This window comes from Thunnus maccoyii, chromosome 5 (genome assembly GCF_910596095.1).
Source record: "Thunnus maccoyii chromosome 5, fThuMac1.1, whole genome shotgun sequence".
NCBI lineage: Eukaryota > Metazoa > Chordata > Actinopteri > Scombriformes > Scombridae > Thunnus > Thunnus maccoyii.
In genome coordinates, this window is record NC_056537.1 from 1,599,566 (window position 1) to 1,618,936 (window position 19,371).

The following is a 19,371-nucleotide window of genomic DNA, read 5'->3' on the forward strand; positions in this document are numbered from 1 at the left end:
CATTCATTCTGTTTATTTATGATGATTTTACAGTTTATTGTTCACCTTCTAGTTTTCTTCCTTTGGGTTTAATACAAATCCAGCAAAATATCTTCAGGTCTCAAGTTTTTGTTGAAAATGTTTAAAGAGTCATTATTTCATCACAACAGACAACAGTATTTTCCAGTGGACAGTACCTGCTGTACCTTTCTATAATGTGTCTGTTTATTTTATATACAGACACATACATGTAATATCAGTGATCTGCTGCAGCTACCAGCTTGTATGTAGCATGAGAGGCAAAACCCAGGGCATAAAAAGACTGCAACGCTCTTCCTGCTGATAACACTTAATTGCTGTGAGTGCACGGTGATAATTGAAGAGACTCAGTTTGAAGCTGCTCAGGTTTTATGAGCAAGACAATTTCATTTGAACTTTGTGGAGACACTCTGATACGATGGGTGCTTCTCATGACCTTATTTCATGTCTTCTCTCTCCTCGGGTGACCCAGAAATTGATCTGGAAATTGGTCTCATCATGAAGGATGTTTGAATTTGCTTATTTCTGTTTGGAGGAGAGAGGAGGCTGCCTGAAGGAGGGAGTAAACAGTACACAAGACCATCCTTCATCTTTTAGCAAACTGACACAACCCTTTATTGGAAATCTGTAGTGACTTGACGCAGCAGCTGATCGGACTGATCTGATATTACGTCACTAACATCTCAGTTTTATATCGAGACAAATAACAGAACAAATTCAGGTGTAATATTACTCCCAAGTTTAGATTTGATTTGTTTTCTGATTTCTAGTCTGCTTAAAATCTTGGATTAAAATTTTGACTGTAGGCCTGATTAATAAAGGAAGCATAAAACAACTGTCATCATTCACTAGATATTTATTTTTATATTCCTTCTCCTAATTTACCCTGTGTCATGGATGATATACTCAGGGAGGGAAGGTGAGTCTGCTGTCTGTCAGCAGAAAACACATTTTAATTAAATATCAGTTTCTATGAGGCTGAAAATCCCTGTGTGTCAGGTATGTTGTGAAGAGCAGAGCAGGTGGACCCAAACACAGGAGACTGCAGGAAACAGGAACTTGAAGAATAAATCTTTATCCTGGTCTGAGTGCAGGCAGAACAAATCTGAACTGAACACAGAACAAAGGATCCAACAAGACTGAACTGAAAACCAGGTATTAAATAAAACTGAACTGAATAGGGGATGAGGTGCAGGTGGAGCACGAGAACAGGAAAGAAGCTGATTGGCTGGTGAAGACACAGGGAGCAGGGCAGGACTAACGAGGCTGATGCAGGGCAGGTGTGGAGGGAAAGTGAAGAGGGAAAAGCAGGCTGGGGAAGAGTACATGAACACAGGAAGGAAACACAGAGCAAACATAAAACTAAAAACACAAAAAACACAATGAAACAGATGATGTTCCTATAAAATAAAATGCAGTAGTCTCTCAGATTACATTTTCCTTATTACAATTCCTTAAACTAAACACATGCTCCTATATAACAGCAGTGAGAAAGGTGAAACTGTCTCCTGATAGTTTGTGTGTAGGGAGATGGGTGGGAAGCTCAGGTGAGGGGAATGAGGTGATTTCAGTGATAGCAGGGCAGATGGGAGTGGCATGGTACATCTGATGTTGAACACAAACTATATACAGACATCACTACTGTGGTGAAATAAGATGCTCATAAAAACTGGCAACTCATCGTATGAATGAGTAAAATTACATGAGCAAAAGGACTGGATAACAGAAGTGTAACACATAAATGATGATGAATAAATACAGCCTAAGAGAGTGATGTCAAGATGAAGAGAAACTAAGCCAACACTAAACAAGCTGCTCCATAACCAGCACTGTACATGACTAGATAGTCACATAAAGCAGTGAGGAAGAAAGTTGGTGTGAGTGAGACGTGAACTTAGTAGAGCCAGACTCACTCAGAGCTGAGAGGAAGATACATAGAGCCAGACTGTGACAAGGTAGAAAGTAAACATTGATGTCAGATATATTTACATATTTCCTCTTTCCTTAAAACATATAAGCTACAAGTTTAAATTATTCCTGCAAATTACGAGACATTCTCATCATAACATGAATTATTAAATAATGAATTTACAAACAGAATATCAATGGATGCAGATAAGAAATATATTTTAGAAAAAGTTGCTGCCAGTAGAAATGTGTATTCAGTGTCTGAGCAGTTACAAACTGTTTATTGATCTGTTCACAATATAACATGCAGATGTTTGTCAGTTTATTTCAGGAGAAACTTGCAGAGATATTTCACGTTGTCTTTTGTCATGTTGGAGGACATCACTACATCACTGTGCTGGCAGTGGTAACTGTTATTCATTTTTTAGACAGTACATCACATTTAAACTCCAGCACATGAAAAGACACTTAAGAGCTGTTAACACCTGTAGACTGACAGCTGACGTCATTTCAGATGACGCCTGAAAGGAAAGGACGTCCAAAAACATGTTTCCTTGATTATTCTTCCCTCACATCTTTTCCTGCATCTCTCCCTTGTATCTTAGGTGGGAGGGACTAAGACACAAGGATATGACTCAAGTGAGCAAAGCGAGGAGACATTTAAGACAAATAAGATGGAATCACTGTGGACTTTATAGAAGCATAAATACAACTCCATTTTCTTTGCCTTTGTCTGCAAGATGAAACCAAAACAGAGAATCCATTAAAAAGTCTGCAGTACAGCAGCAGAGTGAGGAGACTTACTGAATAACTCAACTTTGATTTGAAGGGTAAATCACAACATGACACGTTTACATTACTTTCATTTTCAGGCGCTTTTGTCCAAAGTGACTTACATTTTTTTACATACATGTACAATTTTGGATTGAGTGTGGTGTTCAAAGACATTTAGACATGTGGACTGAAGGAGCTCAAGTTTCAAACCACCAACCTTGTGATTAATGGCAGACCAGCTCTGCCAACAGAGATAACTGAGCTATTCGTCACATCTTAGTTTGTTTAGTGATCAAAATGCCTGGAATCAACATTTATTATTAAAGTGAATATTATATGTATGTTATCTGCATTACAGACTTGTTGGGTGTGGACTCTCAGAGACTCACTGTGAAGTTGTGGCTTCAGCTCTGAAGTCCAACCCCTCCTATCTCAAAGAGCTGGATCTGAGTAACAACTGGCTGTCTGTCTCAGCAGTGAAGCATCTGTCTGCTGGACTGGGGAGTCCAAACTGTAGACTGGAGACTCTGAGGTCAGTTCACTGCCTGTCTGTTACTATTGTTGATCTTAATGTTTAACAACTGAACCTAATTTATGTACATACATAACTTACATGCATGACATTATTTTTTTTTTCTCCATATTTTCATTTTTTACTGTACAAAGTTTAGTCTGTAATTATAAAAGATGACTGATTCTTAAAGAAATCGTAGAAAATGTCCACTGTTAGTTGTTAAAGTATATTAATGTTCATAATTTTTGGTAAAGAGACACATTTGTATACAGAAGATCCTCTCAACTAATATCAGTTTTAAATGGTTTAAAAAGTTTATTTGATGGAGAAATATTTCTTTATGATATTCTTTAATGTGTTTTCATGAATAATTTCTGATCATTGATATTGATCCTTCAAAACACACATACACACACACACACACACACACACACACACACACACACACACACACACACACACACACACACACACACACACACACACACACACACAGGGACACAGAGATCAATGCAGGTGACCTCAGAGTCTCCAGTCCACACTGTAGACTGGAGACTCTGAGGTCAGACACCATTTCTTAGTGCTGTGCTGAGATTAATATGATGTGACAGTTGTGGTGACACTAAACTGCAGACATAAAGCTGATATTATGTTGATCCACACTGAGGATCTTAATGGGAAAGTCTATTTTCTTCTTGAGTGGTTTAGTCCATTGACTGTGTCAAAGCAATGTTGAGCTGCACATTTAAAACCTTCATATAACAAGAAAAATCTGCACTGGATAATTCACTCTGAACCACTGAAACTTTTTTTGTCTTTTATATTTGTCAGTTTTTAACTTGCATCCTGTTGGGTTCAGGTTTTTGGAGTTTGCTGGACACAAAATAAATAAAATAGTTGTGATTAATTGCAATTCTTATTTGAGTGATCAATAACCGATTCTTGAAATCCAGAGAAAACTTTGCATTTGCACCTTTACTCAGTGAACATGTGTACATGTGCACTGTGTTGTGTGTATGCAGTGGTTACTTATTGTAAATGGTTCAGTTAGAACTGTGTGACGTGTAAAATGTCTACTTTGTAGAAATGGAGTTATTACAATGTGCACAAAAATCTTATTTCAAGTTCAAAAGTAAGGTAGATGCTAGCTGCTATATTAGCTGCCCTGAGTCATGACAGTCCCATAGAAGGATGGCGGAAGGAAGATTGAGGTGAACAAGCTTGAAAGAGGTAGCGGGAAGAAATCAGGAAGAAAATAGAAGAAAGAAGAAGAAATTTGAAGTTACAGTGATGATAGAGAGAAAGAAAGAGAAATCCACTTGGCTGGAATAAAACTGACTGGGAACAAGGACAGATTTGGAGTTCTGTTGAACAAACATGAAGTCGCCAGTTGGATTAAGGACAAACTTGGTGATGTCAACTTAGTTGATGTTAAAAGAAATGGATTGATCATTGTTGGATGTGTCTCACAGACACAGCTGAAGAAGCTGTTGGAAATATGAGTTAGATGGTTATCAGGTGTCATGTTTCCCACTTCATAGAAGAGTTCCAGTAAGTTGTTGACAGTCATTGAATGATCAGGATGAGTGACAGAGAAAGGTTTGAAACAAGACCAGGGGCCAGATGCATAAACGAAACGTATGCACAAAAATCATGCACACGCCATTTCTCGCACATAAACTGGTATTTATAAACACAGAATGTGTGGTGAGAATGTGAACACCTCACGCATACTTTAGACCAGGCGTACACATGTTTTTCCTTAGAGATCTGAGGCTGATGTGATGAGGTGGAGATGAAATATAAGCTGAGAGACGGAATCTTTTAGTAAAACGTTGTTTGTCTAGGTTGATAACCAGCTGCACTGATTGTGCGTGTTTTTGGGTTCTTTTGGGGTGTTAACACAGATATTTGTAAAATGCCAATCAAAGGCGCATTTATTAAGTTAACATTGATTAATTACTTTTGTGTTTAATTTTGTCATTCCTTTAATTTACATAGGAGCCAACATTTTATTTTGCTCTTATCATTCTTTTTAATTTTATCCTTAGTTCTAGCACACCTTGTAAAGTCAGTTTAGATATGAGCTACAAACTACAATGTTGATTACATTTCTGAGATATTACTGCTGACGATGGTTTACAGTCCATGTGATGAATTAATGATACGGATGGTATAAAGAGCTGCACAGCCGTGTGTAATGGCGGCTATTCTGGCTGTTGGAGAAACTCGCCAGTGCAACACAATCTGTGAAACTGCACTTCTTCTTTCCCGTTTGTTTCATTGACAGCTGTACAGACTGATGAGGCAGGTGACCAATTGATATAAAAACGGCTGGTTCAGGGTGTGTCTTCATCCATTTATGGTTAATTGTGGGAGTGGAAATGAGGCTCGTGCACGTGCGCCCAGTTCCTCAACGACTGAGATTTATAAAACAGAGCCATGCATACGCATGGCTTTATAAATCTGATGAAAAGAAAGCGTCTGCATGTTTGTGGCTTTATGCGTACACACAGTTTTAGTCATGAATCTACACAGAGTTTTATGCATCTGGTCCCTGGTGTGTTGCATTTTGAATCAGAAATCCTGCCTGACAAAGTATTCTTAGATCATATCAGTTACCCAGTAAGGCTGTTTGTTCCCAAACCCATTCAGTGCAGACGTTGTTGGAAATGTGGACACAGCTGGCTTGTGTGTAGACATGATTTGGGGATATGTGGTTAATGTGGAAATGAAACGTGCAGCAGCAGAAACTGTGAAAAAGAACCCCAGTGTAATCAGTGTGGGGGGAGACATGAGGCAAGCAGACAGTCCAAAGAGAGAGAAAGAGATGGAAGTCATGAGGATCAGGTCCAAGAGAAGGCTGAGCCATGAGGAAGCAGCTAGGAATGAAAAGATTCAAGAAGTGAAGGAGAACTTATCAGGTAGGAAGCGTGATGAATATTGTTTTTGTGAGGACAAGATGAAGTTCTTAGCACCTCTGTCCATGGTGATTAACTGTGCCGCTGAGGCAGAAATGAAATCTGAGAGAATAGAGATTATTACTGGAAGGGAAGTGCAGAGGCTGCTGAGAGGCTTTCAGACTCTCTCAGAGCCTCAATTGAGAAGTTATATTAGAGAATGGGATGAGGGTAGGAATATATCTAATATTCCCTCCTGTGGGTATTTGTCTGAGGAAGACCTGCAATCAGTTGAAATGTTACTAGTAAATTTAAATGGAGCTGTGATTCCAATGTGTGAGTTCTCCTTGTATCCCAGTTGAATAGATTTTGTATCCAGCACCTATCCCACTGAGGGTTTGTGGATGTGAACCTGTGTCTGATTATTTTATATACAGACACATACATGTAATATCTGTGATCTGCTGTAGCTACCAGCTTGTATGTAGCCTGAGAGGCGAAACCCAGGGCATAAAAAGACTGCAAATCTCTTCCTGCTGATAACACTTAATTGCTGTGAGTGCACGGTGATAATTGAAGAGACTCAGTTTGAAGCTGCTCAGGTTTTATGAGCAAGACAATTTCATTTGAACTTTGTGGAGACACTCTGATACGATGGGTGCTTCTCATGACCTTATTTCATGTCTTCTTTCTTCTCGGATGACCCGGAAATTGGTCTCATCATGAAGTATGTTTGAATTTGCTTATTTCTGTTTGGAGGAGAGAGGAGGCTGCCTGAAAGAGGGAGTAAACAGTACACAAGACCATCCTTCATCTTTTAGCAAACCGACACAACCCTTTATTGGAAATCTGTAGTGATTAGACACAGATCGGACTGATCTGATATTACATCACTAACATCTCAGTTTTATATCGAGACAAATAACAGAACAAACTCAGGTGTAATATTACTCCCAAGTTTAGATTTGATTTGTTTTCTGATTTCTAGTCTGCTTAAAATCTTGGATGAAAATTTTGACTGTAGGCCTGATTAATAAAGGAAGCATAAAACAACTGTCATCATTCACTAGATATTTATTTTTATATTCCTTCTCCTAATTTACCCTGTGTCATGGATGATATACTCAGGGAGGGAAGGTGAGTCTGCTGTCTGTCAGCAGAAAACACATTTTAATTAAATATCAGTTTCTATGAGGCTGAAAATCCCTGTGTGTCAGGTATGTTGTGAAGAGCAGAGCAGGTGGACCCAAACACAGGAGACTGCAGGAAACAGGAACTTGAAGAATAAATCTTTATCCTGGTCTGAGTGCAGGCAGAACAAATCTGAACTGAACACAGAACAAAGGATCCAACAAGACTGAACTGAAAACCAGGTATTAAATAAAACTGAACTGAATAGGGGATGAGGTGCAGGTGGAGCACGAGAACAGGAAAGAAGCTGATTGGCTGGTGAAGACACAGGGAGCAGGGCAGGACTAACGAGGCTGATGCAGGGCAGGTGTGGAGGGAAAGTGAGGAGGGAAAAGCAGGCTGGGGAGGAGTACATGAACACAGGAAGGAAACACAGAGCAAACAGAAAAATAAAAACCCAAAAAACACAATGAGACAGATGATGTACCTATAAATTAAAATGCAGTAGTGTCTCAGATTACATTTTCCTCATAACAATTCCTGAAACTAAACACATGCTCCTATATAACAGCAGTGAGAAAGGTGAAACTGTCTCCTTATAGTTTGTGTGTAGGGAGATGGGCGGGAAGCTCAGGTGAGGGGAATGAGGTGATTTCAGTGATAGCAGGGCAGATGAGAGTGGCATAGTGCATCTAATGTTGAACACAAACTATATACAGACATCACTACTGTGGTGAAATAAGATGCCCATAAAAACTGGCAACTCATCGTATGGATGAGTAAAATTACATGAGCAAAAGGACTGGATAACAGAAGTGTAACACATAAATGATGATGAATAAATACAGCCTAAGAGAGTGATGTCAAGATGAAGAGAAACTAAGCCAACACTAAACAAGCTGCTCCATAACCAGCACTGTACATGACTAGATAGTCACATAAAGCAGTGAGGAAGAAAGTTGGTGTGAGTGAGACATGAACTTAGTAGAGCCAGACTCAGAGCTGAGAAGAAGATACATAGAGCCAGACTGTGACAAGGTAGAAAGTAAACATTGATGTCAGATATATTTACATATTTCCTCTTTCCTTAAAACACATAAACCACAAGTTTAAATTATTTTAGAAAAAGTTTCTGCCAGTAGAAATGTGTATTCACTGTCTGAGCAGTTACAAACTGTTTGATGGATCTGTTCACAATATAACATGCAGATGTTTGTCAAACAGTTTATTTCAGGAGAAACATGCAGAGATATTTCACGTTGTCTTTTGTCATGTTGGAGAACATCACTACGTCACTGTGCTCGCAGTGGTAACTGTACGCCATTATTCATTTTTAGACAGTACATCACATTTAAACTCCAGCACATCAAAAGACACTGAAGAGCTGTTAACACCTGTAGACTGACAGCTGACGTCACTTCAGATGACGCCTGAAAGGAAAGGACGTCCAAAAACATGTTTCCTTGATTATTCTTCCCTCACATCTTTTCCTGCATCTCTCCCTTGTATCTTAGGTAGGAGGGACTAAGACACAAGGATACGACTCAAGTGAGCAAAGCAAGGAGACATTTAAGACAAATAAGATGCAATCACTGTGGACTTTATAGAAGCATAAATGCAACTCCATTTTCTTTGCCTTTGTCCTCAAGATGAAACTAAAACAGAGAATCCCATTAAAAAGTCTGCAGTGCAGCAGCAGAGAGAGTGAGGAGAGTTACTGAATAACTCAACTTTGATTTGAAGGGTAAATCACAACATGACACGTTTACATTGCTTTCATTTTCAGACGCTTTTGTCCAAAGTGACTTACATTTTTTTACATACACGTACAATTTTTGATTGAGTGTGTTGCTCAAAGACACTTGGACATGTGGACAGAATGAGCTCAAGTTTCAAACCACCAACCTTATGATTAATGGCCGACCAGCTCTGCCAACAGAGATAACTGAGCTATTCATCACATCTTAGTTTGTTTAGTGATCAAAATGCCTAGAATCCATATTTATTATTAAAGTGTATATTGTATGTATGTTATCTGCATTACAGACTTGTTAATTGTGGACTCTCAGAGACTCACTATGAAGGTGTGGCTTCAGCTCTGAAGTCCAACCCCTCCCATCTCAGAAAGCTGAACTTGAGCCGGAACAGTCTGTCTGACTCAGCAGTGGAGCATCTGTGTGCTGGACTGGAGAGTCCAAACTGCAGACTGGAGACTCTGAGGTCAGTTTACTGACTGTCTGTTACTATTGTTGATCTTAATGGTCAACAACTGAACCTAATTCATGTACATACATAACTTACATCCATGAAGTTATTTTTTTCCATATTTTCATTTTTTTACCGTACAAAGTTTAGTCTGTAGTTATAAAAGATGACTGATTCTTAAAGAAATTGTAGAAAATGTCCACTGTTAGTTGTTAAAGTCAATTAATGTTCATAATTTTTGGTAAAGAGTCACATCTGTATACAGAAGATCCTCTCAACTTTGAGTTCAGTTCACTGACTGTTTTTTCCTCTTGTCCATCTTATATTTACCCAATTTCAATTCATAACGGTTTTAGACTTAAAAGTTTTAAATTAAATTTTAAAATTAGTTTGAGTCATAACACATTCACAAATTACAAGTTTTCAAAGTTTGTCAGTCCAAGTGCCTGGACTACGGTGGCCCTGAAGTGCAAATCACAATGACAAATAGGAAAACACAACGACAAATAACAAAACACAACAGCAAATCAAAAAACACAACAACAAATAACAAAACACAACCGCAAAAGCAGAAAACACAACATTAACTTCTAACGGAAAAGGTAGGTACCTGCTATCGACAAAGCTTGTTGCTGATTGGACGCTCTCCCATTGACAAGGATCATCGCTGATTGGACGGTTCCGTTGGGGTCCGTGTAGTCTCCGCCCAGAGCTGTGTTCAACTTGATTCATAACAAGATAAACAGTCAATGTATTACTTTGTTTTTCTGTTTTTCGTGTGAATTAAAAACTAAACAGAACATGCTTTTCCCGTTTTAGTCTGCAAATTGGCAATTGGAATACAAAAGAAACCCAATCCAGAAAACAACTTGTTTTTTGCTATAGCATAAAAAAAAGTATATATATGTATATGTATAGATAGATAGATAGATAGTGTGATTTGGAGGGAGAATCCCCATTTGCTTTTTTATCCCCCTCATATGGGGTTATGCTGCTTCACCCAGTGACCATATCTAAAATAAAAATAAAATATTTTTTTAAAAATCCAAGTAAAGCACTGCAACATGAGAACACTCTACAGTGCAAACAGCCATAGAATCAGAAATGGACTTTCACTGTCAGCACTCGCACTCCCATGGCAGTCGAGATGACCGTGTCTAGGCCATGTGTTGACGCAGTAAATGGACCAGAGGTTGCCTCTGCGCAAGAGCGCAGTGCCATTACACACAGCTGTTCACTTTCTTTACCGTCATTAATTCGCCTGAAAATTACACCAGGCTGCTACAAAATAAGCACACACACCTCTACACACAGCAGACTGGTCGGTTATACCTTGATATTCTGCTTTTTATGAAGGAGCGTCCATTTACCTGGGCTCATCAGCCTCTTTTCCAACTTTCTTTTTACCAAAAGTAGCGTCTCATTTTACTCTTGAAACACATTGAAGTGCAAACACTGTTGTGTAACATTAATTACTAAACTATGCAATAGTTTAGTAATTAATTTTACATTAGTATACGAGGTGAGATACATTAAAATTATTGCTGAAATATCGATCGGTTCAATATAATCATATCAATGGCTTCACCAAATTAATTATTTTTTTTACTATGTCAACTCACTGATGAAAATAATTTCTCCATCTGTCTTCTCTTCAGATTTTTGATGATGTGTGTTCATGTTGTAACACTTTGAACAATCCAGACATTTCCTAAAGAAAAGCCCTCTTTTTGTTTAGCTGTCGTTATCACGTTTACTACGATTGCGCAACTGTTTCACATCTATGTGACTGGCTGAGAGAGCATTAATCATCGCACCCACTGATTTATATTCACCGTCATCCATCCCTTTTGAATGTTGCACTGCTGCATGTACATAGCAGGTGCACACGGAGATGTCCACACAGTCTGTGAGCTTAAGACCCACTATGCTGTTCTTGTCATTGCACTTATTCAGTTAAACAGTGAAATTAGGGCCCAAATGTATTAAGCACGTCTGGCCGAGTGGCGATACTGTGATTTATTCGAATGAATGAATAAAAACTTTTTGGAAAGATCTCCCTCTGAATTTTTTTCTCAAATTAGTCCCTTTGTTTGTCTGTCTGTCTATCTAGGGTTTCTTTTCTATTCCAATTGCTGATTTGCAGACTAAAACAGGAAAAGCATGTGGATTTTTGTTTTTTTTTTCCACACGAAAAACAGAAAACAAAGTAAAACATTGATTGTTTATCTTGTTATGAATCAATCCTTCCTGTTAAAAAGACGGACAGTGCGTCCGTCCAATCAGCGATGATCCTTGTCAATGGGAGAGCGTCCAATCAGCAACAAGCTTTGTCGATAGCAGGTACCTACCTTTTCCGTTAGAAGTTATTGTTGTTGTGTTGTCTGCTTTTGCGATTGTTTTATTTTGTTATTTGTCGTTGTGTTTTGTGATTTGTTGTTGTGTTTTGTTATTTGTTGTCGTATTTTGTGATTTCTTGTCGTGTTTTGTTATTTGTTGTTGTGTTTTGGTATTTGTTGTTGTGTTTTGTAATTTGTTGTTGTGTTTTGTCATTTGTTGTTGTGTTTTGTTATTTGTTGTTGTGTTTTTTGATTTGCTGTTGTGTTTTCCTATTTCTCGTTGTGATCTGCACTTCAGGGCCACCGTACTGAACCGCTGGTTTCACTTTGAACTTAGTCACTAATTAAAAAAAGACAAACATCCGTAAGAAAACTGTTGACACACTCACTTTAAACTCATACAGGCCAACAGACACAAAGAGAGCAAATCATATTACCAAATGCAGTTTGTATCTGTAGTCGTGTCTGGTGTCTGCCACCAACAACAGGTGACGCTTCAACATGTGCATGATGCTTCCTGTCAGGATAAAATGTCACTTTGTGTAGCTGCACCAGCAGTAAACAGGAGCATAAATATGGCCCTGCAGGTATATTCGTAAAGGATGGCTCTAGGTTACATCTAGGATTAGGAGAACATGTTTCTCACTGTGCTCAGTGCACATCTGATCAATTTATTGATCAGTGTTGACATGAATATGTGTCTGAATGTTGTGGTGACATTTGGATGATGTCTGTAGAAGGCTGACATGATGATGATCCATAATAACACAATGACAACGTCACTCTGCTCATTTTAGTGAAAAGCTCATTGATGAGGACATAATACTGTTGAACTACACATTTAAAACCTGAACACACCTGATTGATTATGATGGATTTTTATCTACGTCATTTATTCTTTATTCAGATTGTGGAACTGTGGTTTGTCAGAGATCAGCTGTGCTTCTCTGGTCTCAGCTCTGAAGTCCAACCCCTCCCATCTGAGAGAGCTGGATCTGGGAGGAAACAAAAACATGCAGGATTCAGGGTTGAATCTGCTATGTGATTTTCTGGAGAGTCCAGACTGTAGACTGGAGACTCTGATGTAAGTTCACTGACTGTCTGTTACTATTGTTGATCTTAATGAACCTAATTTATGTACATACATAACTTACATCTATGAAGTTATTTTTTCCCGTATTTTCATTTCTTACTGTACAAAGTTTAGCCTTTAGTTATAAAGATGACTGATTCTTAAAGAAACTGTAGAAAATGTCCACTGTTAGTTGTTAAAGTCAGTTAATGTTCATAATTTTTGGTAAAGAGTCACATCTGTATACAGAAGATCCTCTCAACTAGTATCTGTTTTAAATGGTTTATTTGATGAAGGAGAAATATTTCTTTATTACATTCTTTAATGTGTTGTCATGAATAATGTCTGATCATTGATATTGATCCTTCAGAACACACACACACACACATACACACACACACACACACACACACACACACACACACACACACATACACATACACACACACACACACACACAGGGGCACAGAGATCAATGCAGGTGACCTCAGGGTCTTCAGTCCACACTGGAGACTCTGAGGTCAGACACCATTTCTTGCTGCTGTGCTGAGATTAATATGATGTGACAGTTGTGGTGACACTAAACTGCAGACATAAAGCTGATATTATGCTGATCCACACTGAGGATCTTAATGGGAAAGTCTATTTTCTTCTTCAGTGGTTAAGTCCATTGACTGTGTCAGAGCAATGTTGAGCTGCACATTTAAAACCTTCATATAACAAGAAAAATCTGCACTGGATAATTCACTCTGAACCACTGAAACTTTTTTTGTCTTTTATATTTGACAGTTTATTTGCAGAGGCTGGTGAGAGGCTTTCAGACTCTCTCAGAGAATAGGATGAGGGTGGGAATATATATATTAGTTTTATTTTATATATAATCATTTAGATTAAATAGGAGAACGGAGTCTTATTTTTAATCCAGTAGAAGGCAGTAATTTAACTGATAGTCCATGTGTTGCATTATGGGATAGCATTTATGTTTTTTAAATGTGCATAATGATGAAACCCTTGCAAGTGATGCAGGTCTTTTATTATTCTTGCTCAACTGTTTTGCACATGTAGGCCTAAAATATATATATATATGTATCATGTTTTAGTCTTTTTGCATTTTTACTTGTGTTTGGCTGCACAACATGAGTTTGTATAGATGGAGTCACTGGTGGAGCTGCAGAGTTTAAGAGGTGAAGTCACGACGTCTTTATTGTAGTAGCAGCATGTTGTCATCAATATTAATGAGAGCTCTTTTTCACTGTTTGTATTTGACAGTTTTTAACCTGCATCCTGTTGGGTTCAGCTGACTTTCCATTTTATAAACTTCTACATTCTATCAATCAATCAATCAATCAATCAAACTTTATTTATATAGCACCTTTCAAACGAATTAAATACAATTCAAAGTGCTGCACAAGCAACTGACAAAACGTAGGATGTTAAAAATGGATTTAGAGACTAATGAACACCAAAGCAATTAAAAAAGCAAAAAAGTTTCAATAAATAAGACAACAATAAAAAATGGGTAGTTAAGATAATAAAATATAAATAATAAAAGCAGGCAATAAAGCAATAAAAATAACAAAAAAGTTGTCAAATACTGCACAATATACATAGATGAGTAAAATAGTAAAATGTAAATAAATATTAAATAGAATAAAATAATTCATAATGATCAACAGTAAAATGTTGATAAACAAAATAGAATGAAATAAATCATGATGATAAATAAAATAAGTATAAATAATAAAACCATAAAATGATAAAACACACATAAAAGCCAGACTAAACAGATGGTTTTTAGTTTATGTTTAAAAATATGTATATTTTCAGCTCCTCTCAGATCATCTGAAGGCTGTTCCAGCAGCTTCTAAACCTTCTTCACATCTGAACAGATTATGAAACATTGAATGATTTAAAAAAGGAACTTTGTTTTCTAAAGTGACGTCATTTATTCTTTATTCAGATTGTGGTGCTGCAGTTTGTCAAAGATCAGCTGTGATTCTCTGGCCTCAGCTCTGAAATCCAACCCCTCATCCCATCTGAGAGAGCTGGATCTGAGACTGAACGACCTGACGAGTTCAGACGTGAAGCAGCTGTCTGATCTTCAGGAGAGTCCAGACTGTAGACTGGAGACTCTGAGGTCAGTAGAGAGTTGGAGACAGTCTGTGCTGGTTGCAGCAGTATTGTATTAAACGCAGTTAGTGTTAAAGCAAAGATCCAGTATTTCCTAGTGAACCTTCAACCTTCTCAGTGGCTGCTTTCCTCAGTGAAGCTGTGAGAGGAGAATGGTGACAGGCTTCAGGATTGGACAGAAAGACAGAGAGAGAGAGAACAGTCAGCCAATCAGATCAGCCAGAAGCTTGTTGTGATCATGTGTTTGAGTTGATGTGAAGACGACTGTAGTTGTTGTGTTCATATCTGCAGGAAATAAAGCTGGATTACAGCTGACAGTCTTACAAGATGTATAGAGACAGTGGTCCTCATCATCAAACTGTCCTACCATCAAATCTGATCTGAAAGTGTTTGTTCTCTCATTTCAACACTAAAGAATTGATCAGTTCATCTTTGTCAGAGCTCTAAGATCAGTCTGACTGAAGCCTGCAAATCACTGGCTCTGATTTCACACAAGCATCATTACGTTTAGTAACCATGTGGTCTTTATACAGACCAGAACCTCTGCTGAAGTCCAGGAACCACAGCAGCTGTTTAGCTGAGAGCTCTGATTGTCATGTGATGATTTAACAGCAGGAAAGATCTTCAAATCCCACAGAGACTCTGTAACTTTCAACTTTTCTAACAGTTCACATGTATCAACAGTAAATCCATCAATAAACTGATGAGTGAATGTCTCTGTTTCTGCAGTAATGATGTGTTCATGACTCTCAGAACTTTATTTCCTCTGTGTACTTGAGTGAAATCTGCAGAGTAAACAGACTTGATAGCAAAAGTCTGTGCAGGTGTGTGAGCTTGGAGCTCAGTGTGTTCACTCCAACATGTTAACATGAGAGCTGAAAGGAAGCAGGCTACGCTGCACAGCTGTTCCACTTCTGGTCTGAACAGGACTGAAGTCCCTGCTGCTCTTTATACTGGATGTGCTGCATCACTGACTGACAGCTGATGAAGTGAGTCTCACTAAACACTGATTTATGACCTCTGTTGTTTCTTCTTCTCTCATCAGCTGGGAGTGTAATTCTGACACAGACTCTGACTGTGAGTGAACATCCAGGAGTGTGTGTTGAGAGAGGATCAGCTGGATCCTGATGATCCATCTGGACCAGAATCTGGATCTGGATTTTGTCATCTTCACTTAAGTCTCTTAACTGACTACAAACTGAGCAGTTATCTCTGGATTTTGTTGAATCAGCACTTTACAGATTTGTTATACATGATCTGTTTGATGCAGAAAAGATTAAAAACAAGTGTTTAAGTCAGACTCTGACCCTGGGCCATATTTATCAAGCATCTCAGAATCACACTAAGAGTTAACGAGGACTAAAACTAATTAATGAAGCAGAAGAGAATTTACTGTGACTGTCAGCAGGAGAAGGATTACTCCTGGGAGAGAGTGAGACGTCGCTGTTTTACCACAGTCAGAGCAGCAAAGTAGAAATAATGATGACGTGTTGTAGTTTTCTCACAGTCTCAGCTGGAAATATGAAACAGTGGTAATTTGGTATATTATGTGTATAGGCAGGTAAACAGGCAGGTAACTTACCAAGGTTATGGAACAAAACTATGATGCCAAAATTCATTATAAGATGATATTTACAAAGTGTAAAGAAAGTATGAGAGATAAATGTAGCCTATATGTTAATGAAGATAACAGGTAATTAGACTCAGCTGTGTGAAATGATCTTGGTTCAGCCACATGGTTTCACAGCCTGTAATAGTGCTGCATCTTGCACATATTGCACAGACACATGTTGCAAACCCTCTCCATGAAGAACATCTTCTCTTCCACTGTCCAATTCCTCTTTCAACTACACCCCAAGTTAACTTGTGTTCTCTACATGAAGGTAAATACAGCGTAACAATAGAAACATATATTGTTCAGGTGCATCCTCCTCTCTCAAATATCAGGCTGTAGCTCTGCTGTTATTTGAAGGAGCCTCAATAAAAAATAAGCCTATAAAATATTTGAGCTGTTGTAACAAAGTTGAGATATCCTTCATTATGCAGCTGACATGATTCTGTGTTAATCAAAGTTTTAGTGGGCTGTAACTGAGGACCCTCGTCATGCTCATTATCTTTATAACGTGTATTAAGCCAGATCAAAGTTTGATTCATGACTTCCATCATTGTCGCTTCCGACAGAATCGTCACTGTTGCACAGCTGCATTTTCCCCGTTACCATGAAGTGTAACATTGTGAGGACGTTCTGTATTTATTTGAATGATGTTCTGTAGAAACACCATGTGTTCTCCTCTGCATCACACACAAAGTCAGTCTCACTAATGATTCTGTTTTAGTCCAAACAATCTTTTAATAAGCTCATTTTCATCAAGCGTTCCCAAAACATCTCTCCTCTCAGGGAATATCTCTGCCTGAACTCCATCTCCTGCAGCTCCTAAATATTGGCAGAGATAGGAATCATTTACCAAGTTTGGAAAGTTGATAAAAAGGCTTTTTCTCCTAAAAGTAAAACCAGAGATGCGTCACTCTGATCATTTTTGGCCAGTTAGGAGTGATTTCCTGCTCTGAGACGCTTGATAAATACGGGCCCAGATGTGACAGATGTGACAGATTGGATGTCCACAAATTTCATTCAGTTAAATTGTGAAAGAATTTATCATTGGTCCAGAAAACCTGCATGCAGGTCAAATCATATCTTGGTTCTGTGGTGAAAAACTTTGTATTTTTTGATTCCAGTCTAAGTTTTGATGATCATATCAGCAGCTCGTCCAGTCCTGTTTTCACCATTAAAACATATTCAAATAATATCTATAAAACCAGCAAAGAACACTGCTGCTGTCAGACTTTGAACTAAAAGCAGGAAAAGAGATCATATTACTCTATTTCTATCATCACTTCACTGGTTACCTGTTTGTTTTAGGATTGATTGTAAAGATTTGATTGATTACTTTTAAAGGCTCTTCATGGCTCCAGATGACATTTCAGAGTTGCTCTGTGTGTAAATATTAAAGGTATCCAGCTTTTATATGCAAACATATGATGTCACAATGAATAGTTTATATCTCATATTTAAAGTCATTTGCATCAGGCTGTAAGTAAACACTGGTCAGCCAATCAGGTGGCTTTAACAATAACTATATAATTAAACTTGTAGGTGAGATCATGTGATCCAGCTGTGTGATCCAGCTCTATCCAATCACATCCTTCACATATTTTTTTCTACATTAGTGCAGCATCTTGCATGTATTGTACAACACTGCACACAGTGATAATGATGCAAATGGACTGTGGACACAACTTCATTAAAAACATGAAATGTATCTTCTCCACTAACCAACTCATCTCCAGCTAAACCTCCTGTTGACTTATGTGTCCTTACAGCTCTTTGAAATATATCTCTGCCATCAGCAGTTTAACACTAATGAATCATTCAATCAATAAAGTCAGGATTTGCATGGATGCAGCTTGTTTTTCTATAAGTTGACACTGAGTGATGGGAAATGAATTAATGCTGATTATCAGCACAGATAAATATGGGTCCTGGTCTTTGCTGTCAGGGCTCTGGATCAACCTGTTTGAGGAGCTCAGTCTGATAAGTCATTATCTTCCTTTAAATCACTTCTTCAAACTCATTTTATCCACTGATCTACTGATAATTTTTGTTTTATATGCTGTACATCTTAAATGCAAATCTTATGTGTGTTTTACTGGTTTATTTTCTTCCTGTATGTGTGTGTTAGTTTTGTGTAAAACATTGTGTAACGTTGGTTTTGATAAGTTTTATAGACTTGTGAAGGGAGGGTGGTGGGATGATGATGGTGGGAAACAAAGACCAAATTCTAATAAACATCTGTGGAAATAAATGAACTTGCAATGTTTTTATCCTGTGTCAAGCTTCAGCTTCATGTATAACATCTATTTTTATTGTAGTTATTTTTTCTGTCTTTGTGTATAAATGAACCATATTTGATTGAATCTGTGTTCTTTGTTTTGTTTCTGTGGATCTGTTAGATGTTTTTGTCGAACCACTGGACCACCAGGACGCCATCTGAGTTTTATGTTACGCTTTATTTTAGAGCTCCATTAATCTTATAATTTCTTATTAATTTGTTGAAAGTTTCCAGGAAAGAATTGTCTGTGTAATTTGGTCTATTTATAGATTTCCATTTCCACCTGAGGTCATATCTATTCATCAGTCATTTATTATTGGAAACTTTATTCTCATATATTTTGAATTGTATGTTTTTCTGTAGATGAAACATGTTTGCATGTTTGTCTGACCTGCTGTGAACTGACTAAAAGACTTTAGCTTATGCTAGCTTAGCAACTGGAATTCATTCATTGGAAGTGAACCAACTGAACACTGTCTTTATTTGACCT

General features: G+C 37.9%; 1 protein-coding gene across 6 annotated transcripts in view; it reads left to right on the plus strand.

Moving 5' to 3' along the window:
* The window catches only part of LOC121896765 (NACHT, LRR and PYD domains-containing protein 12-like), a 120,648-nt gene extending 104,220 nt beyond the window's left edge, over window positions 1-16,428 (plus strand). For 5 of the 6 annotated variants that reach the window (XM_042410764.1, XM_042410759.1, XM_042410760.1 and 2 more), the window contains 5 exons: window positions 3,059-3,232; window positions 9,292-9,465; window positions 12,697-12,873; window positions 14,822-14,998; window positions 16,037-16,428. In XM_042410764.1, coding sequence (XP_042266698.1) covers window positions 3,059-3,232; window positions 9,292-9,465; window positions 12,697-12,873; window positions 14,822-14,998; window positions 16,037-16,076 — 742 coding nt within the window. In that variant the 3' untranslated portion in view covers window positions 16,077-16,428. Of the gene's footprint in view, window positions 1-3,058; window positions 3,233-8,759; window positions 8,990-9,291; window positions 9,466-12,696; window positions 12,874-14,821; window positions 14,999-16,036 lie in introns of those variants that run through there. The other variant, XR_006096102.1, reaches the window with a different exon arrangement.
* Window positions 16,429-19,371: the final 2,943 nt, after the last annotated feature.